At 45.3% G+C, this 22989-nt stretch overlaps 1 protein-coding gene across 4 annotated transcripts; it reads left to right on the top strand.

The window, feature by feature from the left end:
- Positions 1 to 231: 231 nt before the first annotated feature.
- On the top strand, positions 232 to 22805 carry plekhg4 (pleckstrin homology domain containing, family G (with RhoGef domain) member 4). Of its 4 annotated transcripts, XM_057023366.1 has the most exons (24): positions 232 to 246; positions 2325 to 2394; positions 3305 to 3392; positions 11265 to 12600; positions 12695 to 12811; positions 12883 to 13006; positions 13154 to 13247; positions 13378 to 13464; positions 14033 to 14149; positions 14237 to 14335; positions 14407 to 14682; positions 15212 to 15334; positions 15499 to 15690; positions 18655 to 19508; positions 19605 to 19854; positions 20097 to 20186; positions 20265 to 20489; positions 20561 to 20731; positions 20806 to 20986; positions 21068 to 21184; positions 21258 to 21399; positions 21466 to 21563; positions 21843 to 22015; positions 22126 to 22805. In XM_057023366.1, the coding sequence occupies exons 4-24, from the start codon at positions 11550 to 11552 to the stop codon at positions 22162 to 22164; spliced, it is 4620 nt and encodes a 1539-aa protein (XP_056879346.1). In that variant the 5' UTR covers positions 232 to 246; positions 2325 to 2394; positions 3305 to 3392; positions 11265 to 11549; the 3' UTR covers positions 22165 to 22805. The 4 variants fall into 4 exon arrangements, with proteins under 4 accessions (XP_056879346.1, XP_056879330.1, XP_056879338.1 ...); XM_057023350.1 differs by lacking the exons at positions 232 to 246; positions 2325 to 2394; positions 3305 to 3392 and adding an exon at positions 4089 to 4282 and having other exon boundaries at positions 22126 to 22175; positions 22650 to 22805; XM_057023358.1 differs by lacking the exons at positions 232 to 246; positions 2325 to 2394; positions 3305 to 3392 and adding an exon at positions 4089 to 4282 and having other exon boundaries at positions 21469 to 21563.
- Positions 22806 to 22989: the final 184 nt, after the last annotated feature.

Below are 22989 nucleotides of genomic sequence, written 5' to 3'. Positions count from 1 at the left end.
GTTGTTACTGCAGGTTGGGTTGAAAACCCAAACTCAGCAGATGGAACCTGAGGCGAAGACTTTTGCACCACTTCCTCACCTTCATTAGTTATTGATCAAAAGAATCAAACATGGCGAGGTTTCACATTCAAAACGCACAATAATTGATTAGGTTTTTGGATTAAAAGAGTGAAATAGAAAATAACAATTATATAGATTTGCTGTGATATCACAAAGTCATTTCAAGCACAAGCGCATCACTTTTCGGTAAGTCACTGATTATTTTCCCCCTCTCTGAACGATTACATTTCGAACCTGCAAAAAGGTATAAAACACTCCAAAGTTCGTTACAATACGAATACGTGGCCCATTTGAAGGGGGAGACTGTAAATGTGGAAATATTTGGAAGATGGAGGTAAATTAAAATCGCGACGGTGCTAACACCGGTAGCTTGGCTAACGCTAACCGCTAAGGAGACCAGTTGCAAAAAATGGGAGACATTGGGACGCATTTGTCCTTAAAGTGCCAACGAGTGAACATATTAGTACTTATGTAACATTATTTTCTGATTCATGTTTTCTAAAAACGTCGTTATTACGGCGGTGTTATCTGAGATAACGTGTTTAGAAGCTAAATATCCCTTAGTCCCGTTTCATATGTCAAATTGTGCCCGGAAGAATATATAACGGGAATGAGTCTTGCATACATTTTTCATTCATAAAATTTCCCTCTGCTCATTTAAGTTCTGTCTCAGCCAACTTTAATTGCCTTTCTAATGAATGTTTCAGAACCAGGGCATCGTTACTGGTGGCGCGGACAGCGAAGCTCCCATATTTTTGGCATATTTTTTATATGTTTCATTTTGAGCTTCAGAATTAGCAGCGTTTGACCTTGACCTACTCTGGACCAGATCACGTGTTCTCATGGGCAACCGAGATATACAGGTGCATCTAAATGGAGAAATATTTGCCCACTGGAAGGTGCATCATGTGCAGCAGCCAATACTTGATTGGGGCTCCTTTTGCATTAATTAGTGCAGTAATACAGTGGGTCATGAAGGAGATCAGCCTGTGGCCGTGCACTGGAAGCCCAGGTTGCTCCGATCGTGACCTTCACCTCTTCTGCATAGCATCTTTATATATAGCATCTTTATAAAGCTGGTCAGCGAAAGGAAGCATGAAGTGCTCTATCATCTCCATAGTGGGACACCATGAATCTACAATACTGACCTTTTTATAAATGAGCTGTTTTCGACTGGAAGTTGTACTTCTGCTCTGGAGACTCGTTCACCTGTGGCTGCAGCTTAGGTCACGTGGAACTGACCGGACTTTCTTTCCATGTGACATCTCTGTATCCCACAGCTTCTGTAGACGGTGCAGTAAATTAAGCCAGGATTTCTAAACGCATGTGTAGATGCAACAGGCGGAGATTTCACCGTCAGAAGATAGAGAAGATGCCAGGTCAGCTGGCAGCGAACAAAAGTGGAGAAAATGATATTCAGCAGAGAATTCCAAGATGTGAACCACCTGAGAGTAGCAAAGACCTGAACTGTACGTGTGAGATCCAGTGCACATTTCTGCATATGTCTGGCGTATTTTAGAGTTTAGCGAAGCAGGTGGGAGAGAAGAGGTTAGAGCCATTTGGTTGTTTACCTGCTTGTAATTTCTCTTCCATTTATTTTACACTAAATATTGAAGCTCTCTATTTGAAAATGTCACTGCAATTGTTTTATTTTTTTTCCAAATTAGCAGATTTGAAGTGACCACATGTTGACTTGAACGAGGGCCCTTTGTGTAAGACAACATCTATTCTGGGAGGGCTTACTGGGAGCCCAGCTCATTGTTCCATGAACTGGAAAAGCTGCTGGCATTCCTGTGCGATGAGCTGCCCTCCGCAGTACTTTTCCATCCACGTCTTTGTAGAAACGTCACACAGCACCTCCAATGAGCCGCAGCAAACAGGAGCTTTTGCTGTGCTTGTTGCACTGAACAAACCAGAGGGATGCTGGGATACCGTCTGGCATCACTCTAACCTTCTCGCCGCCTCTCCAGCTCTAATCAGTTTCCCTTTTTGTCCCCCTAAACCCTGAGATATCACTCATGCATAGCTGCTACCAAAAGTCATTTTCAAATGTGCATTACTGATAATACATACCTGCTTCTGTAGTGATTGTGATTGGACTGGGGTAGCACAATATGGCTCCCCCATGAAGAGAGCGTTCAGCTTGGGTAGCCACCAGATTTAAAGGAAACGTTGGGTTCACAGACTGTGACCATTGGTCCCTTCGTCTGTCAAGATATTGAACATATTGATTGAATCTACATTTCTTATCTTTGTGGTTACAGCACAAGAAAAGAAAATGAAACTGATGCTTGCTATGGATCATAGTCTTTCAAGTTGAATTTCCACATGCAGGTGATGATTTCAACAATATTTTGGGATGCTCTGCAGACAAAATGCCACTTTCTTAACAAAATTGAGCTGACTCATATCAAATACACCTCTGAGAAAGGTTTGATCTTGCTTAGCTGATATATGGAGAGATAAGCACCCTAATAGTAGACTATACACCTGGAGTAATAAATCTAGTGCTAGACAGTCTTGTTTGGACTATTGGCTACTTTATGGCAATTTAGACAAAAATAATATTGATGTTCACATCTGCCCAAGGTTGCTGTTATCAGGTTTGATTACCTCTTTAATCTTGATAAACATCACTCCACCAACAATATCATCAGTATGATAAATATTAATGGAGTCATTACTTACGACCAGCGTAACACATCATACTTTTTAAATAGTTTTTGTAAAGACCTGAAGCAGGTAGGGTATTCTGTTACAGGCCTAAGTCTCCTCCAGAAAGCCATAAATCAGCTGTTCTCTAGAATAAGTCTGCAGGGGCAGAAGGACTGACAGCTGAATTTCATCTATCTTCATAGAGGAAACACAATCAGGCTCTATATATCCATTCATTTCACAATCCATTAAGAAATTTAGCTTTGGTAACTACTTTTTCTCTGCAATCAAAAAACAAAAAAGAACTAGCTCAATTAAACTAATGGGGGGGGGGGGCATGTCACCAACCAAAGCTGACCCACCACTAAGAACAGGAATCGTTGGCTTTTTTGAGCATTTAAAACCAGTGCAGTCATTTGAAAATGCAATAAGTGATAGTGGAAAATGTTGGTGTTTGGCTGGACCCTTTAACACCAAGCTTAACTGTGCTAACGTTAGCAGCCTGGCTTCATACAGAAAACATAATTCCATTCACTTTGCTGGCCAGTCTCTCTGCCTTCTTTCATGCCTGTTTTTACTTCCACCCCAGGTGTTACGGTCCATACCACTGTTGGTGTCCATGGCTGCTTCACTAGTGCCACAGCATTATCGTAGAGCTGTTAAAGTCGTAGTTTAAGGTATGGTTGAACTTCCCACTTGATGCCACTTTCAGTGTTATACAGTGTCCTACAGAGACATTTGTCATCGACTCGACTGGTGTTCAAGTGCCAAAATGGTGCCATCTTGGTCTGTCAGCTGCTGTTGCAGTTGTTAATCATGTGATTTGCCAATGCTAAAAACCCTCAGTTTCCATGCTTGGTTTTAGAGTGTTTCCTAACTTAACCATATCTAATTTTAGAATTTGGAAGAGTCACATAAGGGACATAAGGGGAAGGTAGAGGTAACAAAGGTCAAACAAAGGCCATATGATGACTTGCATGGTAGGATGGACAGTAAGGAGGAGAGAAGTATTGAAGATGTCGATTAGGTAGATAGAGCCATGATCAGCAACGAGCCCCTACTTGTTGCTATTGTGATGGACAGATGAGGTTCCTGAACCCAGAGGGACCCTTTATATTTTTTCCTTTTTCTCTATCAAAAACAATAAATTAGAACTTGTCCAATGTACCTTAAAATAAGAAAAAAAACCATGAATAATGCATTGACCAAAATTCTGCTTTATTGTAGTTCCATGTTTAAGTATTTATTACGCTAAATAGTAAAGTAAGTCACCAGCAGATGGAGACACTGAGGGTGGAGCCGCCCAGGGTTGACTGACAGCTGGTGGGCGGGGCCTAACATGGGGAGATTCACTGTCATACCTGGCATGTGAAAGAGAGAGTAAGAGATAGAGGGAGAGAGACATTCTGAGACTGAGGGTGTCACAGAGACAGAAACCAATGCTACAGAGACGAGCGTCCACCTATGATGTCAATAAAGCTCTTCATATTCAAATTTGAGAAACAGACAGACCTGAAAATGGTGTCAAACTGGAATAAATATCCGCCACCCTGCTGCTGTAAATATGGTAAGAACACAAACACAAACGCGCGTGCACACACAGAATGTGTCTAAGTAACGCGTGTTTGTCTGTGTGTGTGTGTGTGTGAGAGAGAGAGTGTGTTGAAGTCCAGTTTAGAGTGGGGGAGGGGGTGTAGGGGTGTCAGGTTTACATTCTTCAGCATGTCAGTACATCAACCTCCACTTTAATTGCTGTGTGTTTGTGTCCTGAATTTAAAATTGGCATTTTTCCTGGGACAAAGACAAAGATTTAGATCTGTGTTGGCGTTGGGGGTCCACCATCTGTGAGTGGTGCTCAGGCCGAAGGTGGCGGTGCCGACTGAGATGGAGCTGTGATTAGACCAAAGCATGTACGCGACCAATCAATGGGCAGGACTCATGTTTTACTGATGAGAGAAAGAAACTCAGGCATGTGTGTGTCTCTGGAGGGGAGGAAACTGAAATTAGTGTGTCAGGTCATTCACATGGAGACTCACCTGGAGCGGACGGCAACAGCAAATATTGATTGACTGATTGAGTGTAAAACGTGCCTCAGCTCTGTATTGACTACGCGTTTGAAAAGAACATCAATAACAGTTCAGTAGATGGTGAATTGCTCAATATTAAGATTAATCCTAAAGTTAGGTAAAGATGAAATAAACATGTGTTTTCCCATGGTTGAGATGTAAACTAAATAATGTGACTCAGCTGTTTATTGAGCCAAATTCAACATTAAATCATTGGTTGGTTGATTAATTGGATGATTGATTGAGAGGTCAACCAGCTTTATTTTAAAGTGGTTAGCACTGTGGCCTCACAGCAACAAGGTTCTAGGTTTGAATCCCTCCCATTTTTCTGGGTTCCCTGGCTTCCTCCCACAGGCCGACTTACATTTGGGGGAAATTGGTGACTTTAAACTGACCTCAGGTGTGAATGGTTGCTTGGTTGTGATGAGCTGGAGACTCTCCATGGTGACCTGCTTCTCAAACGAACCCCCCGATAAAGCTATAATATGGCTGAATTATTGGATGGAAGGAAAAAACATCTCCAAGAGGCCTTGCCTCGTCATTTCCTTTTCCCTCATCATTTCCTTGGATCCATCTAAGAAAAATCCATCTATCATCTAAGAGAAATCTATTCCTGAGGGGTTGCTGAACAGCTAAATTAAATGGTGTCGTAAACGTGTACAAATGTCAACACAAACTGGATCTCACGTTTGCAGTTCAGTTTTCAGTTACTGCCTCAAGTCCTCAATAACCCTGAAACTAGTCTGGTTCTTGTCCATCTAATTCTCACAGCTTCAGTTGTTTTTCTATGATTTTCCAAATTCCAAAGCTTTAGTCTTGTTTCTCTGATTGGAGGAATAATCCACCTCTTTTATTTATAATACATATTCACAATACACAGACACTTTCTCACCCAAGAACTCCCAAACACACCACACATGACTCAGTTCTGCAGTACAGGTGCATCTTCAGGTCCAGAGTTTGGTGTGTTTGTAATTTTGCTGATTGGCTGTCTAGTGTTAAACAGTTTCAGCCCTCCTTTCCTTCCCCATTCCCCAGTTGAAACCCATTTCAGTATGTTAACCTGAATTTTTTTTGACCTCTAAGAGGAAACTGTCCTGCATACAGGCGTCAGTGTGTAACAACCTGCACACTGACGGCTAAATGCTCGAAGCGTAGCACCGTTTTGAGCTGAGATCTGAGACTGTGGTTGAAGTGGGACATGTTCAGACTGCTTTTCTGATACTGGGAGGCCACCATGTTTGGACTTGTTGAGGGGCTGCTGGGAGGTGGGGGTAAATCCTGCAGTGTGTGCGCAGGTATCTGCGCTTGTGCTGCTTAATCACAGCAGAGAGACACACAAAGAATAGTGTTGTTTATCTTACCTGTAAAGGAGAAACAAGCAGGTTGACGCCCAGAAAACAACGGAATGAATGCAAAGAAAACTTGTTACACTGGTTAAATTATATTTATGTTCTCCAGTTACAATTCCCTAAAAATGTGTCCAGAACTCCATTTAGTTAATAGCAGCAGGCTCACAGTGACCACCTTTGTGCAGCAGATGTGTATCAGGGAATTGCAGCCTAAAATCAACTGTATCTGGGGCTCCAGTCTGGTTCATCAGTGTCCCTACTACAACTGAAAGTATATGTCAGGAGATCCCAAATCACACTGTTCAGTTAGATCCATCACTAAACGAAGGAGGATGGCCAGTCCTGACAGACTGATTTACCATCCAAGAAGAAGACTGAAGGAGGCCTTCAAGACTGAAATGTTTGCTCTTGTCCTCAGAAATCTTACAAGATCAGCAGTCAGCTCCTCAGTGATGAAGACTCAAAGCCAGTTCAGTGCTTTTCTCATGTGGTTCTGACTGAAATTGCTAGATTCTTACTACTCTTCTCTGCTGCCGGCCTGTCAGGTAACTTCCTGCCATTGTCATTCATGTGGCAAGCATCTTACCCTGGAAAGAGGAGAGACCCTGGTTTATGTTGATCTAATCTAAAGAACAGCTGGTTTGGCCGTCACAGTTAGGAGTCAGGGAGGTCAGAGGTTAGGTCTCCCGTTAAGTGCTCCCCAGAGACACTGTGACTGCTTAGTTAAGAGGTCTGTACCTGTGGGTGTAGCTTGGTTTGAATCTGAAAAGGCTGAGCGTGTTGATCACGTCAGGCTACTGGCTCCTGTCCCAGTCCAAGCCCAGCTAGTACTGGTTTGTCTGTCAGCTGTGCCTCACGCATGAATCACGACAGTTAAGGGAGGTGGAGTCTCTATCCAAACTGGCGGAACCAGGTTGATGCTAACAGTTCATATTTTTTCTCTTAACAGTCCGGAATGCCATTATGCCACCTGCAACCTCTTGTATCACTGACATGATTTAATATGTGAGCGCAACGGTGTGAAAGCTACTAGTGAATTTACATTAAGCCGCAGCCGCTTTGATGGCTTTCACTTTGAGTGTGTTGTGGTTTTTGGCGCCAGAGAGGCAGCTGATTTACAGTCGGTCTAGTGTGTACACCGGAGTTCAGGGAAGAATGGTTAGACGGGGAGCAGCAACTCTAATAACCAGTCATTGCAACTATGGTATGCAGAAGAGCATCTGTTAATACACAGCACATGGAACCTGCTGTCAGGTGGGTGATTAGGGGTTTGTTTGGGATGGTTAGGGTGTGTGCTCTCCCTTGTGACCCTGGTGGGAGGTGTCTTCATTAAACCTGAGTGTTTATAAGCGAAGTCACTGACATCAAGCGGCGGCCTCTGACCCTCCTGAGGTGCAGGACAGATGAAGGAAACCTGCAGCGTCCTCTGTGCACAATCATATATTATTCAGCAGGGCCTCTTCAAACTGTCATGGGATCTTCACCCCAGTCCACTTTAATGGGCCTCCTCTTCATCCTCCTCAGAGCAAAGCTGAAGAATCTATGCATTTTTTTAAATAACTTAAAAAAACCACAAACATTTTAAACGACATTGATTTTATTTATTATTATTATTATTATTATATTATTATTATTATTATTATTATTATTATTATTATTATTATTATTATATAGGAACCTGTCAGAACAGAAACAAGAAATTCTGTATTCAAAGTGAGGGAGAGTCCAAACCTCTGATATCAGATGGTCGTGAGTCTCCAAGCTGCTCCCCGTGGTGAGGAGGCAACTTTTAGTAGTTACCCTCAATAATCATAAAGATAATGTACGCTTTGCTTTGTTCTATTCCAGAAAATGTTTGATGGCTTGAACTCTGTGTTGTGACAGTGAATTAGATCGTACTTGAATGGAATTTAAACATTAGCATCCGTCTTTTATCACAGCACCAATGTAAACACATCAAACCATCACCTGCGATATATGTCAGTTCCTCAGCTTTACTTTATAAAATCGTTTTTTTACTTTTATTTCCTTTTTTGCCTCATCACAAATGTCTCTGGTTGATACTGCAGCAGCAGGTGTGTGTGTGCGCGCTCGTGTGTGTCACAAGTAGAATACAAATTTCATCTGCAAAGTGAGGACATTTTTTTTTAAGGGAAGAATATGGCCGTGTCCTCAGACCTTCAAATGTGTGTTTCAGGATTCCAAGAGGATGGGAAGGTTTCGATTAGGATTGAGTTAGTTTAAGGTACTAGTTAGGATTAGGGTTTAGTTAGGGTGAGGGGCTGGTTTGTGTTTGTGTCCTTGTGCTTGCTACACATAGAGCACCAAAATACTTATTATAATCGCAAAGCGAGGACCTTTTTGGAAAGTGAGGACATTTTGGCTGTTCCTCACAACTTCAAAGGACTGTTGTCTATGATCGTTAATACTTGGCTTTTAGGATGATGTTAGAATTATGTTAGGGTTGGGGTTAGGAGGTTAGTTGGGATGGTTTGGGGGTAACGAGCTGGGTAATGCATTACGTCTATTAAAGTCCTCACAAAGATTGAAGTGTGTGCGTGTTGATGTTAGCAGCTCCATATGTGATCTCACCATCCACTGCAGCTCAGTGCCATCTGATATCCTGCTGCTAATATTAGCTTCAGGACCACATTTGGCTGCCAGTTGTTGGAAGTGAGCCGTGCTGGACTGAGTCACATCCAGAACATTCAGCACAGACTGAAGGAGAAACATTTGAGAACACGCCAGTTCATGTCTTTCCCAAGAGAACATTCTTCACGTGTGCTCTCACAACTGCTTTTCTTCTTCATGAACATTTGATCCTCACCACCCTGACACTAATGTTACATTAACTGACATGTTCCTTTGTCTGTTCTTGCCCACTGACCCACAGAAAAAATAAAAAAGTTACTAAATAAATCCTAAATAAGTTCTGAAATAAAACTGCAGGTGTGGAAAGGCACTCACCGCATACATTTTTCTCACTGTAGCTCCTTCAATCTGTAGTTTCTGTATTTCTGCTGGCAGATGAAGTGAAGATGTTGGAAAGTTTGAGACATGACCTTGGTGACACCTATTCCAGCTGGTAAAGTCTTTAGCTTTTATCTAGGTACATTCTGTTATAATTGGTGCGTCTATACTGTCCTGTCAAAATTATCGACTGTGCTCTGTCAGGTCCTCAGGTTACCGAGGAAATGGTCCCAATTACTGCATATAGACATACACTGCATATATCAGCTATGTCTGTGTGCAGTTAAACCCCAAAGCTTCTTTTAACAGGAGGAATCAGGGGTGGGCCATAATCAGGACCAGGTTCATGTCAGGGGACCAGGTAGAGAAAGAGGATTAGAGGAGACTAAACTTTGTCAAAGAGGAAGGTTTTCGGCTACACCCTAAACCAGAGAGGGAGTCATTCCCTTGTACCTGGACAGGGAGCTGGTTCCACAGCAGGGGGGCTGATAGAGCTGGGCCACCCATTCTACTGTTCTGGGTTCTGGGAACCACCAGTAAACCAACACTGAGAGTGGAGCCGTCAACTGGGATGATGTGGCGCTTTCAGCTTCTCCAGATAGGACGGAGCTTGGCCTATGAGAGCCTCGTAGGTCAGGAGGATTCTAGAATGCTCCTAATATTTACACATTACACAAATGATTGATTTCATGAAGTTCTCTCAAGTAGAAAGAAAGAATATCCCGTAGGGTTGAGTACTTGAGTCAGAACCACCTTCTCAGGTTCCTGCACATTATAGCCTTTGGACATAACAGATGTGAGAGGAGAATGTAGAAATAAGAAGAAGCAGTGACTCAGGGGGTTATAAGGAGTGATTCAGAATTTGGAATGTAGTAAAGAGAATCTGAATCTCTACTAACCTCAACAGAACTGTTTTCAGTTATACATCAGAAATGCACAGTTATTATTTGGAAATAAAATAACAAAATTATTCCGGTACTAAGGCAGCAATATGACCCCAACAGGGTAAGAACATGTCACCATGTGAACTCTACCTCTCCACCCTCAGTCTTTCAATCGCCTGCACCTGTCTGTTCTTGCCTGCTGATCCATCAGTTTTTCAGGTGATTGTCACTCGCCGGGCTGCCACTGGGTGACTCCCACTGATTCAGACAGAGAGTGTATTGTTCAGGTGTCAGGAGAGAACTATTACCAAACACTGTATATCCGACTACATTAGAATTCCTTTGTGCTGATCATTAGTCACATGATTAATGTACCAAAACATCAGGTTTGTTGCCAGGGTAAACACGCTAGCATGATATGTTCCATATCAACACACTGGCACATCTCAGTAAAGTAATATATCATCAAAAAGTCCTTTTAAATTGGGAAACTTTTTTGTTCTCTTAATTTTGATTATTATGGCTGATAGTCAACAAAAACCTGAAATTCAGTTGTCCCAGAACCAGAGCATTGAGACTCAGACTGATCTGGCCAGAAGTCAAGAGAAAATCTAAGGTGAAGAGGAAGATCAGAGACCCCAGAGTCAGACAGATGAAGGTCACTTTCAGAGCAACCTGGGCTTCCAGAACATCTCGACAGGGCCCCTGACTGATCACCTCCATGACAGGCTGCATTACTGCAGCCATTCATGCACGAGGAGCCACAACAACTTGGAGTGCTGTGTAAGCAAGCCAAAATTTCTGAGTTGAAGCCTTTTTTTCCCTTCTTTTCGGCAGTATTCTTGTTGCTGAACTTTGCTCTTTCACCAACTGTCAGTCATAATCATCAAATTGAAACAAATGAACCCTTTTAATATTCCTACCTACCTGTAACCGAGTGGTGCCCTCTATTCTAATCACGGAAGAGATTATGTTATACAATATGTATGTGCATTTGCAGCTGTTCAGAAAATGTTCAAGTGGAAGCTTTAACATTAACCTTTGGCCTTTATTTATATTAACGCATTTAGAAGAAAAGGTCAACATACAGAATAAGAACCCCTAATTAACTACAATTATCAAAATAATAGTTTCATTGAATGACACAAAGCACAAGATCACCTTGTATAATCTGTCAAAATTACAGGTGTCTAAACTGTGCTGCTTGCTGCCGGAGAACTGTAACACCATAATTAGTGTTAATGGCCTTTCCACTCGCCTCCTGTGTTCCACCCTAGGTGCAGATCTGTGGTGTGGCGTTCCACTCTGAAGGTTGGCCTGTTTGCCTTCATGAGAAGGTAGTTGTTCAGCTCAGTCCTCTGGACCAGGAGCCTTTCCATCGATCTGACGTCTACCTGCCGGATTTTCCCTCAGTCACTCCTTCTCCTAAAGCAATCAGCACAACCTCCTGCTGGGCAGTTGCGAGCTCCAAGCCTCCTTTGCTGTTGTGCAGCATTTTATCCAATGGCCTTCATGTGGCCAAACAGAAGGAATCAGAGATAGCACTGTGCTTCCTCTTTAGCATGGCTTGGTTAGAATCTGTCAACGGGGAACAAGAGCGGCAAAATGGACGCAGAGAGCGCTGCCTCCTCTCTGGTCATGGAGATGTATTCAGGGTCCCCTGGGAGGACCTGGTTTACCCACAATTTATCAGCCTGGCCCACGGCCCAAAAGACAAAAAGGACTCCTCTGGAAAAGACAGAGATGGCTTAATTAACACATCAGCTGTTCCCAACAGAGAATCAGATTCCTTCCATAACGATGTCAAACTGCTCCCATTTTCCAAGAAAAGTGACCAATCGCTAAAAAGCAATGAGGAAGAGAAGACTGAGGGTGAGTATGTGCCCTTGCCCAGTTTTTCACCACAGAAAGGTTCTTTAACCCAGTCCCTAAGCCTACAGGTCAAAGTCAGGACCAGCCCACATGCCCCTCAGAACACTCCTCCTTTAAAACGCACTCCTGAACCCACTAACGTACACATTAGTGGTGCCAGACACTCCTCGTGGTCCGGTTCTAAAATCAATTCACAAACCTCAGCTTACCCTCCTGCTCATTCCGAAGTGCGGGGCGACAGCTGCTGTCAAGGGAAGTCCTGGATGTTTGCAAAAGAATCAGGAGGTAACGATTCAGACTGTAAAGAACAGCAAAAGAACGACATGATTGAAGAGCAAGTGCAGGAGCCGGTGGAAGAGAGGGACACAGCGGGAGAGCGGAACGAGTCGGATGGTGAAGAGACCGATGAAGATGGGCTAGCAGAGGTGGTGGAGATAGAAGAGGAGGTTCAGGTTATAATTCAGCCGAATCGAGACCGATTACAGGAAGATGAACTGATGATAGAAGACAAAAGGAAAGCAGAAAGTCAGGATGTTGACTCATGTGCCAACATGTGCAGTGATGGTTCTTTTTGTGAAAAGAATACAGACCAAACAGAGTCTGTAGACTCTTACTCTGAAAAGGAAAAGACTGTGCTGGGCCCTCCATCTCCCGGGACTAAAGAGGGGTTTAAGAGTCAACAGAAAGAGGAGCAGAATGGAGGTGTTGATGTAAAAGGAGCGACGGAGATTAACAGTGAAGGTACTTTTGTCCGTCCCACTCTTGTTTTCATGTCAATAAATGAAGCCTCCAAACTGTCACCGAGTCACCGATCTCATTTACCTGCCTACCACAGCTGCCAGTCTCCTTGCTGATCCCAGTCTAAAGGAACCAGAGGCTGCCCAGTGTACCCAGACTCGGCAAACCAGTTTCTACACCGTGCTGCTGAGGTCTGGAGCAGTGTGTCTACCAGGTAAGATGACACACTTCTGTTATCTGCTCTAGGTGTTTCGACGTTATTGATGTTTGGAGGATCCTCCTCAGGCAGCAGAGACAGAGGTGGTCGAGCACTCTTGACCATCTCAGCCAGGAGCAGCGTGTGGTCTGATCCAGACTGCGATGAAGCTGAGTTGTTGCGTCTTCTGCTGTACTATCGGTCCACCCTCAGGTAGTGATATCAGCTTATTACTCTGATCTGATCAATAATTATCATGCCATTTCATGCAGGTGTTGATTGGCGTGGCAGATAAACCCTTGAGTCTTTTGGCTGTGTGTTCATTCTTCCATCTCTCACATTCATTACTTGGCGTCGCAGGGAGGAGGTGCAAGTGCTGGGCCTCACAGTGCTGGTCGATGCCCGTGGAACTACCCCTCTTCCCATCATATTCTCAGCACTCGGGTCCCTCCATGTAAGTTGGAGCCAGAAGCAGATGTGGGTTTGAAAGCAGATGGAATACAACTGATGTACCGAATAATCAAAGTCAATCTGCCACCGAGTTCATCCACGATAATGCACATTACTCTGTGTGTGTTTAACAGAAGACCACACCAGGCGCTGTTCACCGCGTGTTGCTGCTGGTCAACAAGGACCCATCTCTGCACGTAGACAAACCTGCGGGCACACAGGTGAAACGTGGTCACATGATCACCCTCCATACAATAGTCCGATGACCCGTGTGTAGGAGTGATATAAGAGTCATTAAGCGTAGATTTCTCACAAGTCTTATTTTACTAGCAGGATTGTTCATATGTAGGTACAGACATGTAGTCCATTGACTTTGGAGGGACAGAGGTAGACCTATACATGTAGTTTGAGAGGAAATGAGGTTAGTTGTAGTAAAAGGAGAGGATGCAGAGGACACGATTCCATGGTATTAAAGCAGTTCTCTTTAGCAGGGTTAGGGTCAGGAAATAGAGAGGAAATGGCTGGGCAGGTGGGTGTGGCCATGACCATAGGTGAGGTGCATTCAGCTCATCAGGTCAAAACCAGATAGAGACACCATAAAGAGGCAAAATGGCTCTTTACCATCTACCATTTAACATCTAACATCTCATAACATTGATGATAAATATTATCAATCTGATCCTACAGTTGATATGTCATGTTGCACACTGCTGACTGACTGTTTGTCTCTCTCTCTCTCTCTCTCTCTCTCTCTCTCTCTCTCTCTCTGTTTATCTCTGGCTGTCTCAGGTGGAGGTGCTGCATTCTCTCCAGTCTCTTCACACACGCGTGGATCTTCAGCAGGTTCCTGCCCAGCTCGGAGGTTCTCTGACTTTCAGTCAGAACCACTGGTTGTACTTCCGACTGGTCAGCACACACAGAGACAGACACACCCACACACACACACACGCTGGTGTGCTCTCCTGTTGATCGGGTTGTGGTTCTGTGTTCCAGAGGGTGGAGCAGTTGAGCTCTCAATGTAAAAATGTCATCCAACTGCTTCAGGAGACCATCACCGTCCTGCAGGCCACACCTCTGCCAGCTGAAGCTCAGGTAACTTTGCAACAGGTAACACTGCAAAGACATCTACCGGACATTTCTGAAGTTCCTGGAACTTTTCCCAGGAAGCTGAGCTGTTGCTGGCAAAATACAAAATGGTGATGCGCAGCATCTTGGAGGACAGCCGATTGGTGCAGCTGCAGCAGGAGGGTGGAGCCTCTCTGTCTTGGCTCCGCGGTGTAAGTGTGGTAGAAGAGGAGCGGGCGGCAGTGGAGAAGGTGTCTACCCTGTATAACGAAGTAGATGAGCTGCTCCACAGCCTGGTGACTCTGTCCAACTGCAAGACCCAGGAGCTGAGCTTCATCCAGGACTTCGGCAGGCTGGAACAGGCGTTCAGTGAGGTGGGTCACCACAACAGTCGCCACACAATCACAAATTCACTGTTGCTGCTCAGGGTTTTGTATTTTTCCATCCTTTCTGAGTTGGACCATACTTTACTTCTGATCCACATGATGGTTGCGTGAGGGTTCCGCAGACCCAGTGATGCAAGTCAGGTTCCTGTGACATATGTATTTAAAATCACCTTGATGAGCTTCTACAACCTGCCAAAAATAGTGGTTCATTACACATAGGTTACACAGCACCACAGGGGTTATCCTTTTTTAATGTGGGCTTTTACTATTGTAGTTTACTATCATTATTATTATGAAGTCAGTCTTGATCCGTTTAACAACCGAAGCTTCAATAAAGACACATAAACATCATTTAATGTTGCCACTGTGGCAGGTCTGACCTGTTGTCTCACAGGAACAAATGTATCAAAATCATGCTTGTAACACACAAAAACACACACACAAAACACCTACATATAGACTCTTAACAACATGATGATGAATGTGTATATCTGTGTCTGTGGGTGTGTGTGTTCAGGTGACACTGTGGTTGCAGCAGATTGGTGAGGTTCAGCTTCAGGCTTTTGAAGAACATGAAGATTCATTGGCGCTGCTCATCAAAAAACAACTGAACTTCAAAGATTTCTACACAACTGCATATGTATGAAACACACACACACACACACACACACACACACACACACACAGTTAAATAAACTGTGAGTGTGTTTTCCTCCTGCCTTCTCTTGCTCCCCCATCCCCCATGTGTCTTACTCTCTCCCTTCTCTTTCTCACCCCTCCCCCCCTCTCCCTTTATCTATGCAGGGACACTGTAGCCGGGGTGAGGAGTTGTTAAGGAGTCTGGACCGTTGGTCTGATCTGTCTACAGTAGGTCTGCAGGCCTATGAGGTCAGAATTCAAGAGTTCTGGACCCGTCTCCAGGACTTCTCTCAGCGAGTCCAAAGCACAGGTGGAAACATTGACAGGAGCGTTCGACTGTACCGCTTCTTAGACCAGGTAATCTGCTCGCTCAGACAGACAGACTGACTGACTGACTGACTGACTGACGGGCTGCCTGGCTGGCTGGCTGACTGACTGGCTGGCTGGGGGGGAACAGGATGCTTGTGTCTCCTGTTGGGGCACAGCCTAAACACACAGATGTGCAGCTCACTAAAGTCATGTTGAGTCCTTTGATGAGTAACAAACAGAGCCAAGTTTGTTTAACCTCTTTCTCCTACTCAACCCCTCTCTGCTCCTGCTGCTCCCACAGGGGAGATGGCAGCTTGTATGGGGTCATGGGTGTGGTGGGTGGGTGAATGGGGGGGCACACTGTCAGCACTGTTGTGGATACTGGAGCCTGGCATGTCCTGACATTCAGTTCTGTTATTTTTACAGCAAGAATGGACAATGGGGGGTAATCAAAGGACTGCAGTTCAGATGAGCGGTTTGTGGGTAGTTCAGGTAAAGAAACACTGTTGCTCATGTTCAGTATGGCCCACTAAGTCAACCAGAAAAGACCCACAGATTATTGGCAATGTGAGAAATGCTAGTCAGGTGCATCATACTAAATGTGCTTCAGCCACAGTAACAGAGGGTGTTATTCAGGCATCACCATTCTGTGGAGTCCAGCCTCACACATGTTCCACTGCTGCCTCTGCTGGTACCACACGTGTTGTTTCAGCACAGCAGCAGTTTGCTGTTGGATCATCATGTTTCCCTGGCTTGCAGGGAATTTTCTATTTCCCCTTTCAGACCCCTGGTCTTTTAAATATAGTCACACACATTTGACAAACAACCCAATACCACATACCAAAATGACCTGAAAAAGAACTTTCACCTTTCTGCCAGAATATTTGCGGAGTTTAGCATAAGTTTCTCAATATCTTCTACAAATGTTTGCATCTAAATACTCAGCAGTAAGTGTAGGTTCACGTTTAAAAAGGAAGTACATCGGAACACGTTCTCAGTTCTTACTGCCTGTTTCCCAAATATTTTTTGTGGAAGACTGGAACATGATGTGAAAGGTATGTGTGGGTGGTAAGTGTGTGTAGTCCAGGTAATACTCCAGTGCCAAGTTTTCCCTCCTCCTTTTTTCACTCCTTTCTCAAGTCTTTGTTGCTGTGGTGACACCCCCCCCCCTCCTGGGACCGCCCATCTGCCATTCATCGTGTGAATTGGGGTAGGGCGCCGTGTGTGTGTGTGAGCGGGGTGTCTGTTTGTGTGGTCAAGCTGCAACTCATAGCTTCTCAGTCATCTGCAGGACTTCAACCCGACACGCAACGGTACTTTTATCTACTCTTACATTTAATCTTACTTGTGTAGTTGGTAGTTTTGTAGTTAGCACAGAGCTGTGTTGTTGTTTGCATCTGCTGTTTAAGTTGGCACCAGTTTGACTCTATCTCAAGTCTGTTTGTGTGGCATGTGTGTGTGTGTGTGTGTGTGTGTTTGGGGGCTCTTTACATCAGGATACCTGGTGTTCTGATTGGCTGCAGTGCTTCAGAAGAGGATCAAAAGAATGTTGGACGTGTAAGATTTGATTTAGGTTCTTAACACTGAACACGTCACCATTTCCATCTCCTTAAAACAGTTTGCGGTGTGAGTCTGTAAACATTTACATGTGTCCTATGGCCACTGTTTGATCAGAGACACAGGATCACATGTGGACAGACCTCGAAGAAGTTGACAGCTTGTGTGGTCGCACCAGTTGTGAAGATTAAACGCGTAACGTTTGTGGGATGAGTTGGTCCCTCTATTGTCCTAGGTTGTGTGTTGGTTTATCACAGGCTGTCATGTTGTTTTGCACGTGAAAAAGCGACCAAGGACATTTGTGGAAGCTGTGAAATCCATCCTGATGTCAAGTGTTTTGCTGTTCGATCGTTCAGTAAAAAACAACCCAGTTTTGTAAAGAAGGTCCTGCTCTTCATCATCTCCTCCTCTTCCCTCCTGCTGGAATTGGTCTGGATTTCTGCAGCCACACTGTCCCCACAAGAAAAAGAGTCACCGTAGGTTTCCCTTCATCCAGGTTGCAGCGATCCATTAGCTGGCCCGGATCCTAGCTGCCCAGTGGAGTCTCTGCTAAACCTCATGGATAACCGGAAGTCTCCTTGTCCGTCTCTCCACCCCTTCATATGTACCTCTGTGTTTCTACTGTGTGTGTGGGCGTGTTTGCTTGGGCATGGCTGATGTATGCATGATGACTGCAGCTGTCCAGTTCTCACACACACGCGCGCACTGACCTAGTGACCTACTGTGAGATGGTCCATGTGTTTCATTGTCAGCGTCATTGTCAGTCACCGTGATTTATCTGATTTGAGTACTGTAATCTGTGTGTCCATGACAAGGGTCAGTCAGACTTTGAGAGGTCTCTGTATTTCGTCAGTCATGCACTGTTCAGGATATTCGATAGCTGTACATTAGAACACACATGCACCAAAAGCTATAGCAAGCAGCCTGACTAAGAGATAATTCACCTCCAAATTAAATCTTCAGAACGTTTACGTTTAAAATTAGAGTTGGCGTCTCCAGAACGTAACTGGGATCTGGTTCCACCAAAGGAAAGTCTGGTAGCTGCAAAATCTGTTTCTTATTGTAACTTCCAAACTACTGGTTACCACGGTTACACCTGCACACTCAGAGAGAAGTGATCTACCAGGGTGATCTGGTACTGTGAGGTCTTTAAGATGAGTTTGAACGCTGGCATGGAGGAGCTTGTAGGTATTTAGAAATCTCACTTTAGAAGCTCAGGCTGTGCAACCTGATCTCACTTGTTGATCACTGCTGCAGTATTTTGGATCAACCAGATTAATCTGTGTCATTACTGTTTCTATGGCTCCTCTTTTTTCTCTTGGTTGGACGCTTGTTTCCGACGTGAATGTGACCCTGACACCCCATTTCAAAACTAACTACAGTTTTCCTTCATGCACATCGATCACCTTGTAGACATGATGACATCTTCACATCACGTGACTTGTCTGTGTACAGGCGTATGGCTGGGCGTTGGAAGGTCTGCGACACCTCGCTGGCATTAGTATGGAGGACTGTACTCAACCAGACAGGTGCCAAGCTGCCATTACATCCCTGGAAGAGTACCAACAACTGCACCCACCAATTCCTGATAGCTGTTTCCAGGAGATGAAGGCGGAGGCCACGGAGCTGCAAGGGGAGCAGGGTCTCCGGCAGTGGAAATTTGCCTGGTCCAAGTGTCAGGAAACTAAAAAAGTATTTGACAGGAAAATGGAGGCAGCACTCAGGACTCAACATTCTGCCAGCAGGCGACGCTCCGTCTCTGCCCTAAGCAAGAAAACATTATCAGAACTCTGGGGGGAGCGTGATACCTGCTGCCCCCTGGAGGAGATCAGTAATACTACAACTCCTCCTTCCTCCTCCCTCCTCCACAGCACCTCCACCCCTGCTCTCACCTCCTCTTCTGGCACCCCTCAGCACACTCCACTCCTACAGCGTTTGTTCCGTAGCAGCTCCAAAGAGGAGAAAGTGGGCGTCTGCTCCTCCGTTTCCAGCATCCCTCGCCTGAACTCAACCTCCTCCTCCACTAGGCGCCAGATGCTGAGGAAGACTCAGAGCTTTGACTGTCCCTCCACCACCGAGGGGGTAGCTTGTGGGCCGTGTCCTCGCACCGTCAGCGCGCCCGTTCGCAGAGGACACACAGGTGTTTTCATTCGTGGCCTGGAGGTCAGCAGCACGGAGGTCACTGATCGCTCACTGAGCCCAAGGTTGTCCTCCTCTCACGGCTGGTCAGGAGTCGGCCAACAAAGCCCCAGAACACCAAACAGCCCCAGGTGCAGCAGCAGTCCAGCAGCACCCCAACACAAAGGAGGGTGGGTAATCAGCAGCCGGATGAACGTGGGTGATTTTACCGAGATGCAGGGAACTCATCCTCATGTGTTTGTCTGCGTGTTTGTGTGGGCACACAGGAAGCTGCGGCACATCGTGGAGGAGATGGTGACCACAGAACGAGAATATGTGCGCTCTTTGCATTATATCATCCATCACTATTTTCCCGAGATGGAACGAGCTGACCTTCCTCAGGACCTAAGGGGCAAGCGTTCGGTGGTTTTTGGAAATCTGGAGAAGCTCTTGGAATTCCACAGTCAGTTTTTCCTAAAAGAGTTGGAGTCCTGCTGGAAACACCCACTGAGAGCTCCTCACTGCTTCCTGAGACATGTATGACAAACACACACACCCACACACACACACTGTTGCAACATTCAGAACCAGTGAGGCAGAACTAGAAGTTGATTCCAATTTCAAAGGGAGTTTCATCTCTCGTCAGTCTCCACCTCTTGATGGTTTCCTCCAAACAGCTGCTGGACCTCTTCCTCTTCTAACGCTACAAAATAACTCTGACTTTACATCATTTGTGTGTGTGTGTGTGTGTGTGTGTGTGTGTGTGTGTGTGTGAGCAGCAGGAACAGTTCGATCTCTATGCTCTGTACAGCAAAAACAAACCCAAGTCCGATGCTCTGCTGGCCAGCCATGGAACTGAGTTCTTCAGAGTGAGTGAAAACAAATTAAAAGTTCCCTTATGCTGAAGAAATCTTGAAATAACTGTGTGGATTGTTTCTGTCTGTCAGAAGAAGCAGATGGAGTTAGGAGATAAGATGGACCTGTCGTCTTACCTGCTGAAACCTGTTCAGAGGATGAGTAAATACGCTCTGCTCCTCACTGATCTCATGAAGGAGGTGAGCGCCTCTCAGGAGGCGGAGCTTTCAACACTGCAGGACGCGACCAGCATGGTCAAGTTCCAGCTCCGCCATGGTAATGACCTGCTGGCGATGGACGCCATCAGAGACTGTGATGTAAGTTGGACACAGAGCATCAGATGGCAGACAAGCAGGTGTTGACTCAGATCTTTCCTCCATCCCTGCAGGTGAACCTTAAAGAGCAGGGTCAGCTAATCCGACAGGACGAGTTCACCATCTGGACTGGAAGGAGGAAGAGTCAGCGTCACGTCTTCCTGTTCGAGGAACTTGTTCTGTTCAGCAAACCCAAGAAGATGGAAGGGGGTCTCGATGTCTTCATCTACAAACAATCCTTTAAGGTGAGACTGGGTTCAAACTCTCTGAGTCTGGATTTGGACCTGCAGCTCTGGCTCAGTTCCTGCTTGTCCTACAGACGGCAGATGTGGGTCTGACGGAGTCCACTGGGAACAATGGGCTGCAGTTTGAGGTCTGGTTCAGGAGAAGGAGGTCCAAGAGCAACACCTTCATCTTACAAGCCCCAACAGAGGAAGTAAAGAACACTTGGACTACTGATATCGCCAGAATCCTTTGGGCCCAAGCCACCAGGAACAAAGGTAAGGGTCAGAGGTCACTGCTTGTCTGTCTGCCTGGTTGACCGTGTGCCCTCACCTTCCGCCCATCTGCCCGTCTGTCAGAGCTGCGCCTGAAGGAGTTGGTGTCCATGGGAGTAGGGAACAAACCATTTCTGGACATCCAGCCCAGTGACGCGGCCATCAGTGACCGGGCCGTGCATTGCATCATGAAGAGTAGAGGTGACCACTGACCCTCACTCAGCCAATCACAACCCAGGCCCAGCGACCTCATCCATGACCCCTGTGTGTTTAGGTGCTCGAACACGAGCTTCGATTGCCGTTTCAGCCTTCGATCATTCCGGTCCTTTTAAACAAGGAGCCCTGAGTTCTGGCTCCGCCCCCTCCCCTCTGTCTTCATCCAGCCTGCTGGGGCCACTCAACCTGCACTTGTACAGGTAGATCTGTCCCTGTGGGCTGCTTCAGGCCAGAATGGGCTCTTCTCACTCTTCTTCCTCCTGCAGTAGATCCATGTCATCTTCAGCTGCTGACAGCTCCTTCATCACTTCCTTTGCTGAGGATGATGAGCAGGAACATGAGACAAGCAGCCAGCCCTCTATGAGTATGTTCACACACACACACACACACACCACACACACACACACACACACACACACCACACACACACACACACACACACACACACACCTTCGGGGGCTGTCAATGGTTCAAAATTCAGAATCACTGCATTTTTAGATGATTTAGAAGTAAAAAGAGACTTGATTGATGCTAGAAATGTCGGATGTTTTTCATGTTTTGGCCACGTGACAGTCCTGCTCCACACACTGTGATGACATCGTGATGACCTTGCAGTGAACTGCAGGTTTTTCTTGTGTTTCAGCCACAGAGAGTTCTGGTTCTTCTTCCCGCTGTCTGTCTGGATCCACTGGCTCTGACAGCGGCTGCGTCTCCTCTCACGTCCAGGAGGCGCCGCATGATGAGCTGAGCCCCCCCTGCCAGCACACCTGCTGCTCCACAAACAAACACCACCTGCGCACCCAGAACCCCTCACCTGTGAGAACCAATCTACGATCAGTCTAATTATATATTCTAATCAAGATGAAGTTACTGATCACACCCCGTGTGTGTGGTGTGTGTGTCTGTGTGTGTGTGTGTGTCCACAGACAGCAGCTGCAATGATCAGTCCGGCCTCTGTGGTGTGAAACATCTGCCTGTGAGTGGACACAATTCAAACCTGATGTAAACAAAGATAAAATTAAAGGTTACACCGATACTTGCTGCTATTTGGCTGTGGGACATAATCTGTGCTGGAGTGAAGCCAGGTCATACCTGTAGAAAACCGTAGTGCATGTCCACACGGTGGCGCTATTGCACAGGGATAACACGGGGCTGCTGGCTGTCGAGCGGGCAAAGGTCAGAGTTCATTGGAGGCAGATAGATAGCAAGGCTGATTTAATTTTACTTTAGCAGTTTCATTAATTCAGAGAATTAGTTAAACACTGTTATGATCTACAATCAAAAGCTGATCACATAGATTAGTGATGAGCAAAAAAAGGGGCTTTGCTTCACTTTCACTGACACCTGTAAATGATCAGATATATCATAACTACATGATCGATTGGTGTTTTCCTGTCAGAGCCGACTGTAGTTTTATATCTGACACTGATTTTCTCCCTCTCTGTTGTAGTTCTGTCATTCTGGATCAACTTGCTGTTCATAAAGTTGTTGTGCCTCTGCACTTTTGAGTTGTTAGCGGTTTGTGTTGATTTCCTTGTCTCAGTGTGTAAATACAACAGTCCTGTTATATTTTGTACAACTAAAATAAACAAGTTTGTTCAAATAAGTCACTTTGTTAGCCACAATGCTAACCATATCTAACTAACCTGCACATGGTCTCTACACGTGACTCAGCTGTGACAGCTGTACATAAACATATATATATATATATATATAGATGTTTTACAGTTGAGGCTAATTCACGTCCTTACATGGCACAATACATTATAAATAACCTCCAACTCTGAACT

This window comes from Takifugu flavidus, chromosome 2 (assembly GCF_003711565.1).
Source record: "Takifugu flavidus isolate HTHZ2018 chromosome 2, ASM371156v2, whole genome shotgun sequence".
Taxonomy (NCBI): Eukaryota; Metazoa; Chordata; class Actinopteri; order Tetraodontiformes; family Tetraodontidae; genus Takifugu; species Takifugu flavidus.
This window is presented reverse-complemented; position numbering and strand designations above follow the sequence as displayed.